The sequence below is a fragment of the Oncorhynchus clarkii genome, chromosome 1, assembly GCF_045791955.1.
Source record: "Oncorhynchus clarkii lewisi isolate Uvic-CL-2024 chromosome 1, UVic_Ocla_1.0, whole genome shotgun sequence".
NCBI classification, from domain to species: Eukaryota; Metazoa; Chordata; class Actinopteri; order Salmoniformes; family Salmonidae; genus Oncorhynchus; species Oncorhynchus clarkii.
Window position 1 is genome coordinate 62,880,235 of NC_092147.1, and position 22,237 is coordinate 62,902,471.

At 40.3% G+C, this 22,237-nt stretch overlaps 2 protein-coding genes across 4 annotated transcripts in view; one reads left to right on the forward strand and one right to left on the reverse strand.

Annotated features, from left to right (window-relative positions):
- The first annotated feature begins 3,817 nt into the window (after nucleotides 1-3,817).
- Nucleotides 3,818-5,683, forward strand: LOC139410231 (homeobox protein Nkx-6.2-like). Its single transcript, XM_071155706.1, has 3 exons — nucleotides 3,818-4,313; nucleotides 4,706-4,878; nucleotides 5,293-5,683. Exons 1-3 carry the CDS (start codon nucleotides 3,899-3,901, stop codon nucleotides 5,539-5,541), a joined length of 837 nt encoding a protein of 278 aa, XP_071011807.1. The 5' UTR covers nucleotides 3,818-3,898; the 3' UTR covers nucleotides 5,542-5,683.
- Nucleotides 5,684-7,397: 1,714 nt separating this feature from the next.
- The window catches only part of LOC139410210 (inositol polyphosphate-5-phosphatase A-like), a 283,385-nt gene continuing 268,545 nt past the window's right edge, over nucleotides 7,398-22,237 (reverse strand). For 2 of the 3 annotated variants that reach the window (XM_071155695.1, XM_071155678.1), the window contains 4 exons: nucleotides 13,993-14,104; nucleotides 10,299-10,367; nucleotides 9,219-9,306; nucleotides 7,398-9,020 (listed from right to left, as the gene is read on the reverse strand). In XM_071155695.1, the coding sequence (XP_071011796.1) occupies nucleotides 9,226-9,306; nucleotides 10,299-10,367; nucleotides 13,993-14,104 (262 nt within the window). In that variant the 3' untranslated portion in view covers nucleotides 7,398-9,020; nucleotides 9,219-9,225. The remainder of the gene's footprint in view (nucleotides 9,021-9,218; nucleotides 9,307-10,298; nucleotides 10,368-13,992; nucleotides 14,105-22,237) is intronic. The other variant, XM_071155687.1, reaches the window with a different exon arrangement.

A 22,237-nucleotide genomic window follows, 5' to 3' on the forward strand; every position in this document is an offset into this window, starting at 1 on the left:
ATGTGCAAATATTGTACAATCCAGATGTGCAAAGCTCTTAGAGATTTACCCAGAAAGATTCACAACTGTATTTGTTGCCAAAGACAAAACATGATAAAAACATGTTATCACTTTGTCATTATGTGGTATTGCTTGTAAATGGGTGAGGACATTTAAAAGAAAATCCATTTTGAATTCAGGCTGTAACACAACAAATGTGGATTAAGTCAAGGGGTATGAATCATTTCTGAATGCGCTGTACGTACGTGAACTGTAGACTGAGCAAATATTCTAGTTGGCTATGGAAAATAGTATAGGCCTATACACAAGTTTTAGAACACATGACCCACATCAACCTCAAAAAAGGTTTGTGGACTATCACTAACAACACAATTGTTATGCAATGGAAGTTCAGGTGATTTTCCAATAACAAGAACATTTTATAGACCTACCACAAATAACAGGTCTGCTGCATCATCATTAAGATGAATAAAACTATATACATGAACATCCTTTAATTAATTATCAGTTCAATATCAAAGATAAATAATACCCAGGCCTATTCTCTATTTTGGACGTGATCTTAGTAGGCTTGAAGTGCAGCCTAACTCAGTTAATATTAGCCTACTGAAACAATAATCAGATCATTAATGATTATCAATGAATACACCAAGTGTTGGAAATGACACAACGCCGTGATATGTTGGTCATATACCACACCCTCGGGCCTTATTGATTAAATATAACAACCAAAAAAACGACTAATCAAACCATTAACTGCTTACCAAGTAACTATCTAATTACAAGTAACTGAGTAGAAAAGTTGATTGAAATAAACTGAGGGATCTTTGAGGAGGAACAGAGTTTGGCAATTATTGGGATCTTCTCCAATGAAGGCAGAATATACTGATGGTTGATGGATGCTCTGTGTTGCACAGGATTGTATAGGAGGGACATTTTCTCACTTGAAACAACACTTGTTAATCACTCAACAGACGCTCATATCTAGCGTAAAGTGTGTGTTATGCCTTTAGTGGTTGTTTGGTCGGTCACCTAGGCCTATTTTTCATTCTAGCCTACTTACCTATGTTTAGCAAATGTGAAATGATAAAGTAAACAACTCTTCTTGACGCCACTAGAGGGCTCTTCGAAACTATAATCTGGGAACCGTGCCGCTGACATTTTATGTCAAATGGTTTACATCAATGTTATAGTTGACTACGTTTACGTCAATGTTATAGTTGACTAGTTTTTTCCCACAGATTTGTATCAATAATTTAATTCACCCATGAGATATCAAACAATTATAACAATTAATTCATAAATTAGCCTACGTTTAATTATAATTGTAATTATTTTAATGTCTTTTTTTTTTTTTTTTTACATGCAAGGTGATTGGCAGTGATTAAGCACACTTGCTTATTGCATACAGGTTACCCTTGCCAATGCAAACAACAGTCAATTACTTATATTGATGATGATAATAATAATAGTAATAATAATTATAATTAAAATAATTATTATATATTTCTATATTTCGAATACCTTACATGTAATAATTGTAATATTAATACGTACAGTGATAACAAATTAATGCGTTTACAGGGTGATATAAATAAAATCCCTGAATGTTTTTTTTATTAATAAGCTGGAAGACTCTGTCTAAAAATTATGAAATATCATATAAACGTTTAGCCTATAATAAAACTCCATAATAAAGGTCTCCTGTAATTAGTGAAAATATGTTTATGTTAAAGTAAAGATATAGCTAGAGCAAGTTTTAAATCGACGGTGCTGCTAATAACAGATGTATAGATGGGTGTGCACACCAGTGACAGAAAAGTTGGCCTGGAGAATGCATTCCAAAAAGTTAGTTGATAAAAACTGCACATAAAAAAATATCTATAAGTTAATGATGATAATTCGTTTTTCTTACATTATTCTCTGTGCGATTTCAGTTATTCAGTGATTTATTGTTTCCTAATAGCCAAACAGTCACTGGTGTATTGAACTTTCCTATGACGGTGAAAATGAAGGACAGATAAATATTGTTTTCTTCACTATTTATGTCCGGTTAAATAGTTAAATAATATATTGTCAATAACATTATATTATCCAATATGGCCTAAAATAAAAAACAATGAAAAAACAAATATCTGAAATCTAATTGTTGTATGTTTCATGTTTTTAACACGTTTGAAAAGGTCACAAACTGTAGTCCACTTTTATCTCTTTTCCCCTATATAATTCATAGATAGGCCTGTTGAAATGTGTAATTCTCATCTAAATAAAGAAATGCAGTGCAAAACTGGAAAACCTTTACTTTCCCAAACCCTTAGAATAAGCGTTCTTCACTCTGCTTTTAAATGTCCAAGGTAGATTCGCTGAAGCCTTTCAAATGCTAAGGTGGCCATATTTCACTCTAACAACATTCGCGTCTCCCATAAAATATTAGCGCCGTGGCTTGAAGCGGCACTCAACTTGATGACGTGTTGAGACACGCGCTTTTTTTTCAGTCCAGGTCACATCTCATGATGAAAATAATGAAAAAACAACAATGATAATTTGAGTAATGAAAAAGGTCACATTAGGTCTGTGTTTGTTACACTGTTTAGTTGTCAGTTTGGACATATATAGGGTACCAGGCAAATATGATGCATCTGTGTATCTGATCAGTGACCGTGATAAAGATACAATGGCTGATCTAAATTTCTATTGTGTAGGCCAAGTGATACCATCGTCAAGACTCACTTAGCCTATTTATGAGTTTATCTAGACCCGCACACTGAAAAATAAATATTGACTGTATCACATGAAACAAAGATAAGGGTAGTTTTAAACGAATATTTATTTTTTAAATCTTTTTTTTTTTTTTTACAGCATTTACAGAACATTTCAAGATAACCCCACAACTATGCACCCCAATGAATCCGTTATGGCATCAGAAAAATATCAATTATTGTGGTCAGTTATTTTATCTTGCTCTGAAATACATTTGATTAATCATTTTCTAAAAGGCAAACTTTAGTTAAGTATGCCTAGTCTATATGCTTGTTATACATCCACAACACATATCCTACACATAAAGCGTACTCTATATACTTATTACACATCAACAACACATCGCCTACACACAAAGCATACTTTTCAATTAATAGGCTACTGGATGTGTCTTCTAGAAATGCGTGTAATCTTATCTTCAACCTCCTTCAAATCACTGGTAACAATGAAATCAGTAGGCCTTTCGGCATAATTGTATTGAGTTTAATGATGTAGTCTACTTACATTGTCATCGGTAATGGGTCATAATGTAAATGCATAATTTTAGTCAAATCTTGAAACAATTATTTCTACAGTACGATGCATCATTAATAGTACAGTAATATATTAAATGCATTAATAGTGTGGCTATGTCCAAGTGGCGCACATGAAAAGTAACCGAGTGTGTTCCCTCCAATCAGAGAGCGCTCTCACTCAACATTATCCAATGGGGAAAATGCGTATGCAGGTGGCTGCGCCGTTATCAGTGCATCCCGCTTCACTCACACCATAGCTCGAGTCAATTTACGAAGAAAGCCGACCGTTATGGTCACCATCAAAACCACAAAAAAACGAAATCAGATCCTCTAACTTCCGAGTGGATTCTCGTTGTGGACGCATGCGGCAAGCTCACTATTGACAGTCTGAATTGGAGAGACATTTTCGATCAAACTATTGCCCGACAACGCAAGAGAACTTCTCTCCTAAATAAGTGTTTTTGTTTTCGGAAGTGTCATCGTTCAGTGGCTGCGGTATCCAGGATATACGTCTGAAGCACCTGTAGTGGCCTCTGCTTATCAACCAGTTCAGCACCTTTATATTCCTTTCCTCGGTTTATTGTTATTTTTACTCGAGCGAATTTGGTGGTTCATGCTCTCCAATGTTAGCTGTTGGGCAGATGGATGCTAACCGGCAGAGTGCTTTCGTCCTAGGCAGTACACCGCTGGCAGCATTGCACAACATGACCGAGATGAAGACGTCTTTATTTCCCTACACTTTGCAGAATCATGCGGGCTTCAAGGCGCATTCTCTTACTCATTTGAACTCACAGCTTGCCCTGGGGACACCACATGGAATTAGCGATATCTTGGGTAGACCTATCAACTCAGCTGGACAGCTGCTCTCTGGCTTTCCAAGGATAAACGGCTTGGCCACCACCGCAGGAATGTACTTTAACCCAGCGGCCGTTTCTCGGTACCCGAAGCCCCTGACGGAGCTCCCAGGGAGAGCACCCATATTCTGGCCTGGAGTGATGCAGAGCTCCCCTTGGAGGGATCCTCGAGTGCCCTGTCCTAGTAAGTTCGCTGTCTGGCTGTGTCGAGTGCAAAATGTTATAGAAATGTAAAACTTTTCTGTAGGCTGCTCAAAAATGTTTTACTTGTTTAATGCAGACATCTGTTGAATTTGTTGGATAGCTTATTTTGTGCTGCTTCTTGTAAATCACTTTTAATAACTTAACTTATATTAAAGACCTATACATAATTATTCGATGGGGTTTCCATTTATATCGGTTGCTTTTTATAAAATTGTATAAATGTTTTAATTAATGTGAAAGCCTAGCTATGTTAGTCAACACAAAGTCCCTCTCCAGGAGTGAAATCGTGAGAACTGTTTACTACTGATGTTGAAATACTAATCACTGTTGTGTTTACATATTTTTGACTAGACTCTTCAATCTTTTTTGTAGCTCAAGCAAACATGATGCTCGACAAGGATGGCAAGAAAAAACACTCCAGACCAACTTTTTCTGGACAGCAAATTTTTGCATTGGAGAAAACCTTTGAACAGACGAAATACCTTGCTGGCCCAGAAAGAGCTCGACTGGCTTACTCTTTGGGAATGACTGAAAGTCAAGTCAAGGTATCTATCATTACTTGAGTTATCCTTTGACATTAATTAAAATGTAATGAAGACGTTATTTATAGATGATTATCTTAAAATGTATATTGGCATATTTGGCTGTTCTGTGTGTAGTATGCTTTATTATAAGTTATGTTTAACAGGCTTATTATTAGTAGGCCTATTATTATTATTATTATTGGCAATATGGTTAACATTATTGGTATTAGCCTATGTTGTTATTATGTTGTCATTATTATGCAATTGGAGCTATTAGTTGGCTAACTTCATGTTTAGCAAGGTATTTTCTTGGCTCCGACTCAGATAATGACTTTTATGTTGGAATAATAATTTCTACCTATACTACCAAGAATATAATTAGTTATTATTGTATGTATTAAGTGGCTAATTGTATGTTATTCCTTCTCCCAATAGGTATGGTTTCAAAACAGGAGAACCAAATGGCGGAAGAGACACGCAGCAGAAATGGCAACAGCCAAAAAGAAACATGACTCTGAAACTGAGAAGATGAAGGAAAGCTCGGACAATGAGGACGACGACGAGTACAACAAACCTCTGGACCCAAATTCGGATGACGAAAAAATCACGAGACTTCTGAAAAAGCACAAGGCTACAAACCTTTCCTTGATCAGTCCATGCAGCAATAGCTCGGACACCTTGTGATGACATTGAGAACTTGTCGAGAAAAGACTCAAACACTCCACGATGCTTCTAAAGCTAATTTAACCAGGGTATAAATTGTTCAAAAGGAGAGAAAGGGCGCTGATGGGCGGTATGAATGATTTATGTTGTACAGACGAAAATGTGAGATGTATATATTTTTTACTGAGTAAGTTATGTTATTAAACCAATGTAAACAAGAAATGGCAGGCGTTTCCCGCAAATCCCGATAAGCATATACCTTCTCAATATTGTAGCTTAATTTTGTTATATATTGCAGAATAATGTCGCCCATCTCTCCACCTTTACCATTCTAAATTCAAGGTACACAATGTATGAATGCAAACGTTGTAAATTATGTAAAAATCTTGTTTTAACGATCTAAACTGTTTTATTTTATAATTTGAAGGAATTTGTTTCACCTCATCAAACAAAAATAGAGAACTGGATAATCGTTTGTTGGAATAAGAGAGTATTATTGCTTCCGCGAAAATGGAAGAAAAAAAACTTTGTATTATGAATAAATTATTTAACAAGCGTTTGTTTTTAATATGGAATTTTGTTCCACTTCACTGAAATTACTCTTCATTGACTTAGGCTGCCTACCAATAGCCTGAAATTGATTGGGACCCACTCAATAGCTGAAAAAGGCGGGTATGGTCAATTATATTAATCGGAAACCTGTTATCTTCCTTTATCCAAGACCATCAAAGTAAACCTTGCCCAAGTCGGAATAGCTCAATGTTAGTTGCGTTGGTGAAAGTATAGGACTATACTAAACTCGTAATAGTCTTCTGAAACTTTAGTTGTTTTCAAGATGTTACTTTTTTTTTAAATAACGGCGTTGATGGTGGTGATCAGGCCTACAAATGCTAGATCTACTGTATGCATTTACGCATAGCCTAATGAATTGCATAAATATAGTCTACATATAAAATCTAATCATAATTTGCTCTATGTTACAAAAATGAAAATGTTTAGATTTACAAAGCCACATATAAAATGGTAACTGGAATGGGGTGTTGTTTAGGTTAACCTAGATAAGTTTGCGTCACATCCCCAAATTACAACCTATTATAGTTTAGGCCAATTTATTGTCTGCACTTTAATGTGGATATCATATTTTGAAGAAGAGTATGAGTGTGTAGACTAGCATATCTCGACTAAGTATTTTAGACTTCACACATTTCAGAACAGTTTCGATTTTTTGTTGTTGTTGAACTAACACCTCTAATGTGTAGGTGTTATTAAATATTGGGACATTATACATTTATTCAGGTTTAAAGCGCAATAGGATAATTATTATTTTATAGGCTAATTAAAGCCCTCATTAATAACCTGCATTTCTGGAATAAATATAATCGATTCAAATATAACAAATATAATTCATTTAACTACATATTGCATTTTGTATGTATTTCGATACACGTTTCATTATTGCTCTATTACATTTCTTGGAGTTATTACATGACTGCACTGGTTGTAACTTGAAAACAGAATTTGGCCACTTTTCATCATCCATCGTTGTTTTCTGTAGCTCTGCTCCAGTTCCAGTCTATCTGCAATAATCATTGCCTATATCAGAGTAATTACCAACGTGGATGCTTTAGGCTGCATGGTTTAACTTTATGTGATACCACGAACTTCATCATGGAAGCAGGAGCATCTTTGGAAATATTCATCTTTGAACTTTAATCTTCTTGTGCACATAGCTTCAGTAGGGAGGGTTGTGTCCACTGGCCATGCGTGCAAGTTCATCAAGATCCACAAATAAGTAGGCGTTGTCAATAGCATCTTGTTGTGTGGTACAGACGCAATGCTGAAGTGATACATGCGGTGGAATAATGACAAAACACCCATTTAGTTCTAATGGTTTTATTGCTTGAGAACCGCATAATCAACACTAGAGGCCATGCCGTCCATTGGGTAGAATATAATCTCTATCTGCTGAAAGGAGTGAACAAACTGCCGCTTCTCTAACACGTGACCAGCGGGAAACACAAGCAGTTTTGCCCACGAACCAAATCACACTGTCAAGACAACATGAAGTCTGCAGCAGGCACAAAATCATTTCAACTTGCGGTGATTTAGACGGAAAACTCAAGGAGCAATCTAACGGCTTCACACAGTCTGAGCTCTGTAGTGTAGTAAATTAAATCAATAACAGGAAACGTTCGCTTTTCAACAACAGCCTCCCCTAATTGCAGTTTAATGCTCTAACGAGCGATGAGAGGAAATTATTTGCAACATAGCAATGAAGGCTGTTGAAGGCTACATACAAAATTAAAAAGCTATTCTCTCAAGTCTTTCCTGCCTTTAGCGTTTTTTTAAAGTTTTTTTTTACAATGTATAATCAAGGCCTTTATCTATCAGTTGGACTGGTGTATTTTATGTTGACTTTTCACACTTCATTTTGTGTATACTTGGCACCATAATGCAGTAAAAAAAAGAGGAAAAAAAAGACCTTGAAATGTTTTAAAGAATACCAAAGCCTATCTAAAAACATCACATTCAGAACCATAATATCATTACATAGAAATAAGTTAGAATAATAATAATGTGAGTGCTATATATGAAACAATCTTATATACTTGCATGGTCTATGGCACTGCTTAAAACATTATTGGATACACTATACTGTATGAATCATGTTGGCTAAAAAGTGTTTTTTTTTTCTCACTTGTAATGATAGATTCAAAGGTCATGGCTGATGGAACACCCATGCAGCCATATTGTCTCCATATACTTCATAACAATTTTGTTAAGAATGATAAATTCTCTCTTTAAAAAGTACAGTATATAAAATGAGATTCAGCTGATGTGTGAGGCATGGCAGTGTGTTAGGCACACAAGTCAGCAACGACAAAATACAAATAAAATTAAAAGTAATTGAAATGAACCGAAAATATGTTTCTATTCTAAATAGTGGGACCACAAAGTTTGGTCAGAAGAGTGACAATGGCACTAAAACCATCAACAACTTTATGTGAAACTGTCCAATGTACAAATAAACCTAACAATATAGATATACATTTTTTTTTTTGCATTGCACTTTTTAAAAACATCTTACATACTGTATGGAAGTAGCTTCTATACATAGAGACATACCTACAATTGCAAGTATGGTATCTAAAATAATGTAGTTAAGACTGATTTCTACTAGAGTTTTGGCAACAAGGCTGTAAAATAGTTTTTTTCCTTCTTCCGGGGGAATGGGGTGCGCGTAGCAATGGTAAGGTCAGTGAGGTGTGTCTTATCTCAAACGTCTCTCGGGTGGGAAGTCCAGATACTGACGTGTTGTGTGGAAAAACAAGAGCTTGTATGGATGAAGTGTTAGAACGACTGCAACTGGTCAGCACTGCTGAACAGTCTGTATAGGGTCTTCCGTGTGTGTGTTTGTGTGTGTGTTGGTGTCCAACTCTTGGTTCTTATCACAGAGGCCCTTCAGGCAGAGATCTTCTCCACCCTTTGGCACCACTTCCCTGACAAAACATACACACACACACACGCCATGAGAATACTGCATCAGCATCAGGCCATGTGTTACACAAAGGAACAAAATATGCAAAAGATGAAGGACGTGAAAGCATAATAATAAATATATTATTATTAATCATTAATAACAGTAAAAAGCAATAATAGCAATCATTTATTCATAATAATAAAGAAAAAATATTTACCACGACATCACTGCACGTTACAACACTTGTGCTTATTTGCATTAGGTTTACCTGCCCCGGCTGTTAATCGAAACGACAGGTAGACAGGCTGCCAGACAGACGGACAAAGAAAGACAAAGAAGACAGTTAGCAACAGTCCTGCCCTGAGTGGAAGGGCCAAAGGCAAGGGGGCCAATACAAGTTTAAAGCCCACTATCTCCCTCCCTCTCACACACACACACACACACACACACACACACACACACACACACACACACACACACACACACACACACACACACACACACACACACACACACACACACACACACACACACACACACACACACACACACACACACACACACACACACACAGCCTAAACTCGCATACCAAGGGGTGCACATATTTCCTCCTGCACGCAAACTACATTGGACATTTTTTTTAAAAACATAGCAGAATGTGATTTTAGCAGGTGCGTGTGGTTCTTGGCCCAGGTCTGGTGGAGTCTGTTTCACTGCCCCGGTCACCTCACACACACACTACTGTCCAGTCCACAGTATGTAATGATGAAAGACTGAGGACTTCAGCTTCAAGGCACCTCTCTCTCTCTCTCTCTCTCTCTCTCTGTCAGCTTAACAGCCACTGCCTAACATTGCAGACTGGACAGACTGCGTTAAATACTGTCTATATAGTCAGCATGACAAAAGAACCTCTGATCACAATATGACTGTTCACAGCCAACTTTTGGTTTCACTAGACACATGCAGAATGTGTTCATAAGCAATTGCAGTAATAGGTCAATGGAGTACTAGTTTTTTGGTTATGATAAGGTAAGGTAGTCGTACTAATCTAATTTACAAGTCATATTCTTCAAAATCAGGGACAATACGGAATAACATTCATTGAAAATGACTGGAAACCCTACATTTCAATAGTGCAAACTCTTAGTTTTCAATTGAAACAATAGAACGTGATGAAATAATGTACTCTCACACAGCCAAATCACACACACAAATCCATACAGACAGACAAAACACACGTGCACAAACAGGCACAACACAATTACAACCCAGAAGTGGGCTAGGCCTGTGATGTTACCTTGTGGTCCCCCATGCAGACATTGGGCCCTATATTGTCGTAGACCAAGTATTTCTCCTCATTTTCAGGCTGAGAAAAAAAATGCAAGACATTAACACAACGCTGAATACAGAGTAGTATAAACATGTAAACAAACAATAAACATAAATGAGAGAGACAATATTCCTACCAGAGTGCAAAACAATTGTATTCGTTGCCATTTTGAGGTAAACATTTGTTTATTTTGTTAAAATTGAACAATGTTACTAGATGAATCTTATTATCTTAGACATTTCGTGAGCTATAAGTAAATCTGGTCCTAAAGTATTAGCCTACCCCTGAATGCATATGCCTTCTTTATAACTAACAACAGGGTTTAAATAGTGTTAAATACACCTTTACAACTCAATACTGAACCATTTCCTTGAAGATTGAATTGAGTGAGTAGACGTGAACTGTGCCAAGACCATATTTACCTCCCAAACAAATGCACTGATTCAGTATATGAATGAATCATGTTCCATATCTCACACAAAGGAAGTGTCAAACACAGACATTCATCTCAGGCCTAGAGTATAATGAATCATATTTATCTGGTAGAACTAAATCCTTTTTAAATAGTCAGAGCGGTCAGCTGTGATTAGGTGAATAACAGCGCCACTTGAGAAGTAACACAAGAGTAGCTTCAGAATGGGCCATAAACTTAAATCCAAATTAACTTCAAACCTATCCTGCTAGTCTAAGGTCACCGGTGCGCTGGCGTGCACCTCGCGGTGGGGTACCTCACTCCGACTCTCTGAGGGGTCACGCTCTAGCACTTTCCCCAACCGCCTGCCAAATGCCTGAGTTGCTGCAGACAGCCCTGGATACATTCATCACATACAGACTTGATAATTTACAAAGGCAGCATAAAACTGTGGATTTTCGGCCTGCATAATCTTTAGACAGATAAACAAATTACCAGGGCCCTCCTGCAGAAACAGAGCGCTCGCTCCGCTGAGCATTCATTACCGCGCTTCCACACTTCGGCGCTGTGCCGCGAAGGCGGCGGGCAACCTTTGGCGTGTTAGGGCTCGGCAAGCAGAAAATAACATGATGGCGAGTTAACCGACCGTGCCATGATAGATGATGCCACTCGGACGCCTGTTTACAGGCCCATGTCTCAACAATCTGTAACGCTGCCCGGGGGTGACTGAGTGTTTGTGTGTGTCTGTGGTGTGTGTGTGTATGCTCAGTGCATCATCAGCCAGTCTGTGAACATTTTAACATAAGGAGACTCAGCCCGTTCCCTTAATTCTAAACAATTAACCTGTAATTGAGAAAGTAAATCAATTGTAGAACTACTATTTATAGAAACAATTGAAAGGCTTTTTGGTGGCTCTTAATTATTATTTTTTTTTAAATGACGAGGGCAAGCGTTTTGGAAAGGTGGATAGGCCAAACCTTCCTGTATAGCCTCAGTAGATGAGGACAGAAAAAAATGACTCATTTGTTCAGGACAAAGGAAAGCCAACTTCCTCCTCCCGCCTGTGTACTGGGGCTCAAAGATGTGTGTGGCTGTGAGCAGACTCACACTGTGGAGTGGACTACTGTACTGCGCTGTTATCCCGGAGACCATCAGATAAATGGCAGGCACTGCTACAGAAGAGAAGTGCTATTGTGGAAGAAGTGATTGCTCTGGTGTTGTGGTCAATAAAGGGTCTCTCCTCTCCATGGACAGCCGGCTAGTTTCTCCCCATACAGGGTAATGTTCAATAGTGCACACCGTTGGAAAGCGTTTTGCAACGGAAAGCAAAAATAGGCGTTTTCATTTAAGACAAGTTCAGACAGTATCTCTCTGTTTTACCCCATTTCTAACCATTTTCTACCTACTGAACACCTGCCATGCCATGTCAATGTGGCTGCCTTCACTTAAATCTAGAGCTGGCCTAGTCTCATTAATCACATCAGATGCCTTCCAACAGTTCTCTTGTCAGGGACTATCTCCAATTTAATCAAGTGTGAGAGTGCATTTTCAGACAAAACACATTTTTCCTCTTGTCACCTTAAAAACCACAGTAATCAAATAGGTGGAGAAACGTAGTCTATTCATTGGGCTGATTAAAGGAAAGATGGGACATCTGAGTGTAAATTGAAATGACAGATTTATACCCACTCCTTTGCTGACAACTGCAACCAACAGGGAAAACAGAAAAAAAGGATGCATTTGTCAAAGTTGTAGTATCATGGAAAATGGTAAGTTAGGCTGATAGCCTCCAGTATCTATCTATGCAGCAATAGTCTATGTGCTGGGGGGCTAGGGTCAGTCCGCCCGTCCTCCCTCCCTCTCTCCACCCAGAGGACCTGAGCCCTTGGCTGTCCCCATCCCCAGTCCACCTGGTCGTGCTGCCAATCCAGTTTTTATGCTGTCTTGCCTGTGGCTATGGAACCCTGACTTGTTCACGAGGCGTGCCATCTTGTCATTCTGCCGCTCCTGTTTCAACTGTTCTGCCTGCGGCTATGGAACCCTAACATGCTCATCGGACGTGCTACCTTGTCCCGGACCTGCTGTTTTCGACCATCTCTCTCTCTCCCTCACTTCCGCACATGCTGTCTCGACCTCTGAAAGCTCGGCTATTAAAAGTCAACTGACATTTGACTTGCTGACAACCACTTATTTGACCCTGCTGATCATCTATGAATGTTTGAACATCTTGAAGAACAATCTGGGCTTATAACGGCCATGTACTGTGATAATCTCCACCCAGCACAGACAGAAGAGGACTGGCCACCCCTCAGAGCCTGGTTCCTCTCTAGGTTTCTTACTAGGTTCCTGCCTTTATAGGGAGTTTTTCCTAGCCACCGTGCTTCTACATCTGCATCGCTTGCTGTTTGGGGTTTTAGGCTGGGTTTGTGACATCTGCTGATGTAAAAAGGGCTTTATAAAAACATTTTATTCGATTTTTATTAGTAAACATGTTAGGAAATGCACTGTGTGTCGTTGCCAAGTGTTAAAGAGGTATTATAAACAGTTTTGTATTATCCAACCCCAGGGTACACTTCTCCAGCTTCGCCATGTTCTCTAAACGTCATAGCCAGACGGGAACAGCAAACAACTGGGGAAAGACAACAGTCTGGAGCTCAAACTGGTGCTGTGCTGACGGAGAGGGGCGGAGGTGGCTTATTGCTTGATAGTTTACAATGCCTCTCCTGGATTTGGGCAGGGTGGTGGGCCACAGCTTTGGGCTGCGCCAATGTGTTGACTCTTGAGAATGAGCAGACAGAGGGAGCACAAGAGCTCCAGCTTTATAGAGCCATTATGGCCCAATGGCACTCGATAAGATCTGGGATATATATACTGACTGTGTAGACAACTGGGCTTAACTCTCCGTATGAATATTCACACACAGTACATTCCTCCATCTGGGGGGGGGGGGGGGGGGGGGGGACAGAGTGGGTGGAAGAAAAAGAGAGAATGGAGGAGAGAGTTGGAATGTGATAGAGGGATAGCGTTATAGTAGATTCCCATAGACCAAGGGTGTGAAGACATCCCAGATGGCAATCCAAGATTCTACATGTTGATTCAGAAATAACCACAGGGTGATGGTCTGCCACTGACTGTTATTGGCCAGACGTCGTGTGTATGCGAAGGCTAGGTCTCTGGCTATATATATACAAGGTTAAACTCACCTTTAAGGCTAGGTCTCTGGCTATATATATACAAGGTTAAACTCACCTTTAAGACCAGGTCTTTAGCTGTAGCAGACATGAGGACGCGGTCACACCAGGCAGGGCATCTGGTGTCCATGTACTGCTTTCCCTGACTGCTGTCTTCACTGTACGGATAACTGTGGAAACAAACACAAAAACACAACCATCAGTAACATACAGTTCGTAGAACAATGGTCCATAAAAGACAATTCTGTGTATTCTAATGTAGATTGTGTAAAAAGGTATTGCTAACAAATGGGTTTAGTTTTGCAAATTGAGTTTCTAAGTTTGGGGCTAAAGCACAGAAGAGGAGAAAACACCAATTAGATACACAGCTTTGACTTTCTGGAAATACTCTTTTGAATGAACACACATGGAAGGATGGCTCAATCAGAGCAAACTTGTGAGGAAAGAGCCATGCCAACTGTACAGGGTCTGACTATCTCGCTGTGGAAGAAGCTGAGTGAGTATGTGAGTGTGATCTGTAGGGGGAGAGAAAGAGGTAGAAAAAGAGAGCGAAAAAGAAAGAGCCAGAGCAGAGGGAGTTTCAGTCTCCGTGTTCTCTCTCTCTCTCTCAGAAATGTACAGCAGCTACATCCTTATGTAGCCATCAAAAAGAGATTAGTGCTGTGGCAAATGGCCAAGTGAGATTGTATCTGGTAACGGGAGGAACAATCGGATGATTTAAGTAGCCGGGCCCGCCGGGAAGCCCATCGAACCGATACAGATTTACATTGTTGGAAATTCAATTTGTCCCTCCAGCTCATCAAACTGCATCAGATTTACATGCCACCAATCCAATTTGTTTGCGGAGCTCATCAGGATAGGAGCGGCTTTACATACTGTAATACCAATCCAATTTGTTCCTTCAGTGCTACACACAGGGGCTCACCGTGGCGTAACACAACATGCGTTCGCCCGGGGCCAGAAAAACTCATGACAAAATAACCACAGCCGTCCTATATTATCCAAAGCACTATTGTCAAGAAGCTTGGGTGAAGACATAATAAGACTTGTATCTGGGATTACATACTGTAAATGTCATGTGTGATTATTCTGTTTCTGTGTGTCTCTGTGTGCGTGTGTGTGTGCATGCAAATGGGGGTGTTTCACTATAATGTAATGACTTGGAGAACCCTCCTAGTATTCTCCAATCAGTCAGTCAGATGGGTCCATCTGATGAAATATTCGTGTCCTGTTAACACACACATAAGACACATTTACCTAGCTAACTAGTGGCTGCGAGTACACACACAGGCACCTCCTTAGGCCAATCAGCCATGCTGTGCAAAGCAGGCCAACATACACTGTCACATGGCAGCCATGAAGGCAGAGTGTGTTACTCTCAGGCAGCCAGGCAGGGAACCAACTGGGCAAACAGAGGCCTGGTAAACACCCCCCTGACGCACACACGCATGCGTGCACACGTGCGCACACATACACAATGCACTGGGACAGCTGCCACAGCACAGGGGGCAATGTTACAGTTGTGCCATGGCGACCAGTGTGACACACAGACTGTGAACTATGGGACAGTGGCGGAGGGGGGGGGCACATCCGGCCAGCACACAGCACCCCCCGCTGGGTGAACAAACAGGCCTGCAGAGGGCTCCTTACAGAGCACACAGCCTCCAATTAGCATGAATGGCACTTTAAGCATGTGGAAATGCAGCAGGTTTTTGGTATGCTAAAGAAGGGATGAAGGATGGGTCCAGAGGATGAAAGTATTTCAGAGGGATAAAGAAGAGAGGGGATAAAGAGGGCTCAGAGAGAAAAACAGAGTGCTGGTGGAAAAGGGCAAAGTCATCAAAGTGGCTGGGGATCAAGCCATCTTCAGGGGTGGCCTAGCTACAGACTCTTCATTTAGTCCATACAGTGAACTGGCCCTAAATTACTATGCTATCTCCCTATTGTAAGGGAAATATAAAGGAGTACTCAACCTCTCATAGCAAATGGCTGTGGAGCACATTAAAAAAACAAAACCACTATCACTGTTTCTGATGATAAAATAGCAATCTTAAAAGATTATTAATCCTTGTATAAAACGATGAACAATACTCAACAATGGCAATTAAACGATTAACTGTGAGGCAGTCTTGCACTCCTCTTCCTCTTCCTTTCTCACCCCACCCTCCAATGGCCCCAATTGAGATAACAGGTCCTAATGCAACAGCAAACACCAGAGTGGCGGCTTTGGGGAGTGCTATGTGATTAATGTGTCCGATTAAGGCGCTCACAAAGTTATCTGAAAGCAAACGGGGCGAGTGGGCGTACGGGCCGGAGCTCCTATCGGGCACTTATTGCCCGCAGCAAGACTAATTACACTAATTAATGGGGCCGAGCTGATAAACTCAACAAATCTCCCACCTGTGTGTATGACAGTGTCCCATGCTCGCTGTGAGACAGAGCCTGCGCATGCAAGCACATGCACGAGCACCAGTCCATTGGCCAAACTTCTGTCCCTCAGGCAGGCTACTGTGGTGGTACTGCACCTGGCTCCATAGCAAATGGAACAGCTGCACCCCCACTTTCAAAATAGGGGTGCAAACATTTTTGCGCCCCCCCCATTATTTTTACTAGAAAATTACCATGATCCATTAGGTAATTTGTCATTTTCTGTGTTTATTTTTTTTGTGATCAAATGTTTTTATTATTTTTAAATAAGGTACACAAAACAGGTACACATGGACAGAGAAACGAGTGACAATACGGAACAAGACAAACATTTACCAACCAGGCGCCAGACTGAAGTATGTTGTGAGATGATAGGGCCACATTTTGAGTTTGCAATGTTTGAGCGGGATATCAGACTGGATTATGTCTTGGAGTCTGTAAGGGGCAACTCATTTCCCCCTCCATTTCAATGACGAGCAACGTGTTGCGCTAGTCGGCATTAACATAGATGTGTCCATTTTAAAATATGACATAATAATTAACAGAATGCATTTTGCACCCTCTCTCTCCCCAGACGCCTCAAGTCGAACGGCTTCGTCCACTCAACGTTTTGCATTGCTCCTGGCGACACCGGTATGGTTCAGTGCAGTTAGAAAGCACGCGTCGCCACCACTGATGTTTGAAATGAAAAAGCACCTGCAAAAGAAACGTGTTTATCTATTTTATTGTGCTGTTATATTCGTATCGTTGTCCGACGGTGTTGGCCCAGGGGTGTTGTTGTTACACACGGTATAATTTGACCTGCGATCACCAATAGCAAATTCACTGTATCGTTTCACTTTCCATGTGAGAACCATGATGAGCATGGGCATCTCCGATTTGGCTTCGCTGTAGCGCAAACTTTGACTATGAGTAGCCGTCCATCAGCCTACCAAAGGTTGCACCTTGGCAGAAAACTGCATGTCCGGTAGCTCGCGGGCTGTCAATGAGTAGCTCTCGCAAGTAGACAGTGAGAAATATTCAGTAGGCCTAATATTACGTGATTAAATCTGAAATAATTATCCTCCCCAAACTGTTTACAGGCAATTAACACCATTCAGCATTTTTGCGATATATTTTCCCAACTTCAATCGGTTAAATCACATTGGTAAACCAAATGAAAAAACACAGGATATTTGTGTCTGGATAAAACAGTTCAGCTTATGGGCCCGGCTCCATGAGGGGGCAAAAGGGGACTTAGCCCTCAGTTGAATATTTTGCCACCTCATTTTTTTCGCCCATGTCCCTATATAAAAATAGCTAAAAAGTTCAAAAGATTGCGTGACAGGTTGCCGCGAAATCTGTATCTCTGCTGCGCTGTGTCAGCACCATGGACAGAGCGTGTGTGTGTGTGAAGCGGGCCTATAAAAGCCACTGGACGGGTTTCCATGGGTTTCCATAAAAAGCACTGTTTGTTTGTGGTAGGCTATGTGAATAACGTAAAAACGCCACCGTCATTTTTGATTTATAAGGAATGGGTTTACAGTTGAAGCTGCTTCACCCAATTCATCACCACTAGAGTTTAGTTAGCTTCTTAGCTAGCTGTATAAGGCGTTAATGTTATTAGCCTAGAGTGTTTAGCTCTAACCAGCTAATCTGCCACAATGGATATCAGAAACCAAATCACACAGAGGCTGCCACCAAGCCCAGCAGCGATGATGCTGCCGAGCTCCAGCTAGCTCTCTGTGAAGTGCTTACCCCCCTTCCACAAGTGCCGCCAGGATAATGGCTCCACATTCCCCTCCAACTCCGACTGTTCCTGACGATCTTGGAACAGAGACAGCAAGCCCAGGTTAGCCTAGAATTCTACCCTAGCCACAGGGTTTCTGTCCAACAATGTCAATTTAAGAGTAACTGGTTCATATGACCAGAGTAGCTGCAATACTCAGTTACTGCAGATGCACAATTTTGGTTCCCATGTCAAAAGTTCTGTATTGGGTCCAATGCTAACGCAGACAAAGCCTTCATCCAAGGCAGATATTCTGACTGGAAGCAAGCAAAAGATTCGGAAGGCCCGCATCAAGCAAGGAGCATTTGAAATTAGAGGTTGACCGATTAATCTGAATGGCCGATTAATTAGGGCCGATCTCACGTTTTCATAACAATCGGAAATCGGTATTATTTGGACACCGATTTGTCCGTTTTTATTTTTACACCTTTATTTAACTAGGCAAGTCAGTTAAGAATACATTCTTAATTTCAATGACGGCCTAGGAACGGTGGGTTAACTGCCTTGTTCAGGGGCAGAACGACAAATTTTTACCTTGTCAGCTCAGGGATTCAATCTTGCAACAGTTAACTAGTCCAACGCGCTTAACCACCTGCCTCTCATTGCACTCCACGAGGAGCCTGCCTGTTATGCGAATGCAGTAAGAAGCCAAGGTAAGTTGCTAGCTAGCATTAAACGTATCTTATAAAATACAGTGCCTTGCGAAAGTATTCGGCCCCCTTGAACTTTGCGACCTTTTGCCACATTTCAGGCTTCAAACATAAAGATATAAACCTGTATTTTTTTGTGACGAATCAACAACAAGTGGGACACAATCATGAAGTGGAACGACATTTATTGGATATTTCAAACTTTTTTAACAAATCAAAAACTGAAAAATTGCAAAATTATTCAGCCCCCTTAAGTTAATACTTTGTAGCGCCACCTTTTGCTGCGATTACAGCTGTAAGTCGCTTGGGGTATGTCTTGACTTGGCCATTCTAACACCTGGATATGTTTATTTTTGAACCATTCCATTGTAGATTTTGCTTTATGTTTTGGATCATTGTCTTGTTGGAAGACAAATCTCCGTCCCAGTCTCAGGTCTGTTGCAGACTCCATCAGGTTTTCTTCCAGAATGGTCCTGTATTTGGCTCCATCCATCTTCCCATCAATTTTAACCATCTTCCCTGTCCCTGCTGAAGAAAAGCAGGCCCAAACCATGATGCTGCCACCACCATGTTTGACAGTGGGGATGGTGTGTTCAGGGTGATGAGCTGTGTTGCTTTTACGCCAAACATAACGTTTTGCATTGTTGCCAAAAAGTTCAATTTTGGTTTCATCTGACCAGAGCACCTTCTTCCACATGTTTGGTGTGTCTCCCAGGTAGCTTGTGGCAAACTTTAAACAACACTTTTTATGGATATCTTTAAGAAATGGCTTTCTTCTTGCCACTCTTCCATAAAGGCCAGATTTGTGCAATATACGACTGATTGTTGTCCTATGGACAGAGTCTCCCACCTCAGCTGTAGATCTCTGCAGTTCATCCAGAGTGATCATGGGCCTCTTGGCTGCATCTCTGATCAGTCTTCTCCTTGTATGAGCTGAACGTTTAGAGGGACGGCCAGGTCTTGGTAGATTTGCAGTGGTCTGATACTCCTTCCATTTCAATAGTATCGCTTGCACAGTGCTCCTTGGGATGTTTAAAGCTTGGGAAATCTTTTTGTATCCAAATCCGGCTTTAAACTTCTTCACAACAGTATCTCGGACCTGCCTGGTGTGTTCCTTGTTCTTCATGATGCTCTCTGCACTTTTAACGGACCTCTGAGACTATCACAGTGCAGGTGCATTTATACGGAGACTTGATTACACACAGGTGGATTGTATTTATCATCATTAGTCATTTAGGTCAACATTGGATCATTCAGAGACCCTCACTGAACTTCTGGAGAGAGTTTGCTGCACTGAAAGTAAAGGGGCTGAATAATTTTGCACACCCAATTTTTCAGTTTTTGATTTGTTAAAAAAGTTTGAAATATCCAATAAATGTCGTTCCACTTCATGGTTGTGTCCCACTTGTTGTTGATTCTTCACAAAAAAATACAGTTTTATATCTTTATGTTTGAAGCCTGAAATGTGGCAAAAGGTCGCAAAGGTCAAGGGGGCCGAATACTTTCGCAAGGCACTGTACAATCAATCAATCCTAATCACTAGTTAACTACACATGGTTGATGATATTACTAGTTTATCTAGCGTGTCCTGCATTGCATATAATCGATGCAACGCAGGGGGATGATTTAACAAAAGCGCATTTACGAAAAAAGCACAATCGTTACTGTACCTAACCATAAACACCAATGCCTTTCTTAAAATCAATACACAAAGTATATATTTTTAAACTTGCATATTTAGCTAAAAGAAATCCAGGTTAGAAGGCAATATTAACCAGGTGAAATTGTGTCACTTCTCTTGCGTTCATTGCACGCAGAGTCAGGGTATATGCAACAGTTTGGGCAGCCTGGCTCGTTGTGAACTAATTTGCCAGAATTTTACGTAATTATGTAACAGGAATATTTAGACTTAGGAATGCCGTCCGTTAGATAAAATACTGAACGGTTCCGTATTTCACTGAAATAATAAACGTTTTGTTTTCGAAATGATAGTTTCCGGATTCTACCATATTAATGACCAAAGTCTCGTATTTCTGTGTGTTATTATGTTATAGTTAAGTCTATGATTTGATATTTGATAGAGCAGTCTGACTGAGCGGTGGTAGGAACCAGCAGGCTCGTACGCATTCATTCGAACAGCACTTTCGTGCGTTTTTTAAGCAGCTCTTCACTGTGCTTCAAGCATTGCGCTGTTTATGACTTCAAGCCTATAAACTCCCGAGATTAGGCTGGTGTAACCGATGTGAAATGGCTAGCTAGTTAGTGGGCGTGTGCTAATAGCGTTTCAAACGTCACTTGCTCTGAGACTTGGAGTAGTTGTTCCCCTTGCTCTGCAAGGGCCGCGGATTTTGTGGAGCGATGGGTAACGCTGCTTCGAGGGTGGCTGTTGTTGATGTGTTCCTGGTTCGAGCCCAGGCAGGAGTGAGGAGAGGGACGGAAACTATACTGTTACACTAGCATTACTAAAGTGCCTATAAGAACATCCAATAGTCAAAGGTATATGAAATACAAATCGTATAGAGAGAAAAAGCCCTATAAATACTATAACTACAACCTAAAACCACTTACCTTGGAATATTGAAGTCTCATGTTAAAAGGAACCACCAGCTTTCATATGTTCTCATGTTCTGAGCAAGGAACTTAAACGTTAGCTTTTTTACATGGCACATATTGCACTTTTACTTTCTTCTCCAACACCTTGTTTTTGCATTATTTAAACCAAATTGAACATGTTTTATTATTTATTTGAGGCTAAATCGATTTTTATTGATGTATTATATTAAGTTAAAATAAGTGTTCATTCAGTATTGTTGTAATTGTCATTATGTCAAATAAAAAAGTAAAAAAATTGGCAGATTAATCGGTATCGGCTTTTTTTGGTCCTCCAATAATCGGTATTGGCGTTAAATCATAATCGGTCAACCTCTATTTGAAATACATTGCACTGTAAAAAGAAAACAAGTTCGGAGTGCTATGGAAACTGAGGTGTCAACACTTGTTAATGACAGGCAGCTGGCAATAACTATTTTCCCACTTTGACAAACGTGATCAGTCAGCACAGACAAAGCATTCTACACCCAAGGAAAGCTCAACTAATCCAACTGGCATTTGAGGGGGACCTTAAAAGAAGATTTCGGGGAGAATGGAATTATCGATTACTCAGAAAGTTCAACTCTTCTGAAAAGGTAAGTAAAATCTAGCTGGTTGGTTTTGATCAAAATCTTGGTGGCATAGCCAGTGGTGTCATTTTCTGCAAACACCTAGGGTACGGAATGGCAAAATGACTTCTTTAGCCAGGCAATATTTTCATTGCCAAAACGGCCTTTTTTTAGTGTGTAGGGCACTGCTATGGTGCTGATAGAGCGCAACGAAGATATCGCGACAACCTGTGCCTTCCTGGTCAAAAGCAATGGTCTCGGCATTTGAACTTATGTTTTTTGTGGTACAGCATGATATAA

Bases quoted from the DNA above. Each gene is read 5' to 3' on its own strand.
- LOC139410231 (XM_071155706.1), top strand. From the start codon at position 3,899: ATGTTAGCTGTTGGGCAGATGGATGCTAACCGGCAGAGTGCTTTCGTC. The intron at 4,314-4,705 runs GTAAGTTCGCTG...TCTTTTTTGTAG, and splicing joins TCCTCGAGTGCCCTGTCCTA to CTCAAGCAAACATGATGCTC. The intron at 4,879-5,292 runs GTATCTATCATT...TTCTCCCAATAG, and splicing joins TGACTGAAAGTCAAGTCAAG to GTATGGTTTCAAAACAGGAG.